The sequence below is a fragment of the Oncorhynchus gorbuscha genome, unplaced genomic scaffold, assembly GCF_021184085.1.
Source record: "Oncorhynchus gorbuscha isolate QuinsamMale2020 ecotype Even-year unplaced genomic scaffold, OgorEven_v1.0 Un_scaffold_6707, whole genome shotgun sequence".
Taxonomy (NCBI): Eukaryota; Metazoa; Chordata; class Actinopteri; order Salmoniformes; family Salmonidae; genus Oncorhynchus; species Oncorhynchus gorbuscha.
Window position 1 is genome coordinate 1 of NW_025750243.1, and position 2,500 is coordinate 2,500.

The 2,500-nt window shown below is 41.2% G+C and overlaps 1 protein-coding gene across 1 annotated transcript in view; it reads right to left on the reverse strand.

Moving 5' to 3' along the window:
- Positions 1–703: 703 nt before the first annotated feature.
- The window catches only part of LOC124029529 (metabotropic glutamate receptor 5-like), a gene marked incomplete at its 3' end in the record, with an annotated part of 6,960 nt that continues 5,163 nt past the window's right edge, over positions 704–2,500 (reverse strand). Inside the window, exon 4 of the mRNA XM_046341209.1 lies at positions 704–830. Within this exon, the coding sequence (XP_046197165.1) occupies positions 704–830 (127 nt within the window). The remainder of the gene's footprint in view (positions 831–2,500) is intronic.

The following is a 2,500-nucleotide window of genomic DNA, read 5'->3' on the forward strand; positions in this document are numbered from 1 at the left end:
CAAGTGTCTGTTGGCAAGAAGACCATGTAACTAGGGACCTCTAGACAGTCAGGTTACAGACCATGTAGCCAGGACCTCTAGACAGTCAGGTTACAGACCGAACCGGTGTCTGTTGGCAAGAAGACCATGTAACTAGGACCTCTAGACAGTCAGGTTACAGACCGAAACAGTGTCTGTTGGCAAGAAGACCATGTAACTAGGACCTCTAGACAGTCAGGTTACAGACCGAACCGGTGTCTGTTGGCAAGAAGACCATGTAACTAGGACCTCTAGACAGTCAGGTTACAGACCGAACCAGTGTCTGTTGGCAAGAAGACCATGTAACTAGGACCTCTAGACAGTCAGGTTACAGACCGAACCAGTGTCTGTTGGCAAGAAGACCATGTAACTAGGACCTCTAGACAGTCAGGTTACAGACCGAACCAGTGTCTGTTGGCAAGAAGACCATGTAACTAGGACCTCTAGACAGTCAGGTTACAGACCGAACCAGTGTCTGTTGGCAAGAAGACCGAACCAGGTTTTCCCCCGAGGATTTTGCCTGTTCTTTGCTCTACTCCGTTTAAAAAATAGATATATATATAGATATATATCATAACTCGATAGTCACTTGCCAATGACAAGCAAACCCTCATGATACCTCCACCACTCTTGAAAATATGAAGAGTGGTACTCAATGAAGTAAAGTGTTGGAACGAAACTAAACATAAGGACTTACCCTCTGTGTGTATAGCAGAGACATAGCTCCAGTTGTATCTCTTGACGATGTCCACCATAGCTCTGGCTTGCTGAGCATCCGACGGCACCACCCTCATGAAGTACTTATACAGACTCTAGAAAAGAAACAGCAATTGGTCAATGTTTCCTAGTGTTGATTCAGAGTAACATTTCTAGGGTTGATTCAGCACTCTCAAAGAACTGATGCAGACTCTAGACCAGTGTTCATAAAGTACTGATACAGACTCTAGACCAGTGTTCATAAAGTACTGATACAGACTCTAGACCAGTGTTCATAAAGTACTGATACAGACTCTAGACCAGTGTTCATAAAGTACTGATACAGACTCTAGACCAGTGTTCATAAAGTACTGATACAGACTCTAGACCAGTGTTCATAAAGTACTGATACAGACTCTAGACCAGTGTTCATAGTACTGATACAGACTCTAGACCAGTGTTCATATTACTGATACAGACTCTAGACCAGTGTTCATAGTACTGATACAGACTCTAGACCAGTGTTCATAAAGTACTGATACAGACTCTAGACCAGTGTTCATAGTACTGATACAGACTCTAGACCAGTGTTCATATAGTACTGATACAGACTCTAGACCAGTGTTCATAAAGTACTGATACAGACTCTAGACCAGTGTTCATAAAGTACTGATACAGACTCTAGACCAGTGTTCATAAAGTACTGATACAGACTCTAGACCAGTGTTCATAAAGTACTGATACAGACTCTAGACCAGTGTTCATAAAGTACTGATACAGACTCTAGACCAGTGTTCATAAAGTACTGATACAGACTCTAGACCAGTGTTCATAGTACTGATACAGACTCTAGACCAGTGTTCATAAAGTACTGATACATACTCTAGACCAGTGTTCATAGTACTGATACAGACTCTAGACCAGTGTTCATATAGTACTGATACAGACTCTAGACCAGTGTTCATAAAGTACTGATACAGACTCTAGACCAGTGTTCATAAAGTACTGATACAGACTCTAGACCAGTGTTCATAAAGTACTGATACAGACTCTAGACCAGTGTTCATAAAGTACTGATACAGACTCTAGACCAGTGTTCATAAAGTACTGATACAGACTCTAGACCAGTGTTCATAAAGTACTGATACAGACTCTAGACCAGTGTTCATAGTACTGATACAGACTCTAGACCAGTGTTCATATTACTGATACAGACTCTAGACCAGTGTTCATAGTACTGATACAGACTCTAGACCAGTGTTCATAAAGTACTGATACAGACTCTAGACCAGTGTTCATAGTACTGATACAGACTCTAGACCAGTGTTCATATAGTACTGATACAGACTCTAGACCAGTGTTCATAAAGTACTGATACAGACTCTAGACCAGTGTTCATAAAGTACTGATACAGACTCTAGACCAGTGTTCATAAAGTACTGATACAGACTCTAGACCAGTGTTCATAGTACTGATACAGACTCTAGACCAGTGTTCATAAAGTACTGATACAGACTCTAGACCAGTGTTCATAAAGTACTGATACAGACTCTAGACCAGTGTTCATAGTACTGATACAGACTCTAGACCAGTGTTCATATAGTACTGATACAGACTCTAGACCAGTGTTCATAGTACTGATACAGACTCTAGACCAGTGTTCATAAAGTGCTGATGCAGACTCTAGACCAGTGTTCATAGTACTGATACAGACTCTAGACCAGTGTTCATAAAGTACTGATACAGACTCTAGACCAGTGTTCATAAAGTACTGATACAGACTCTA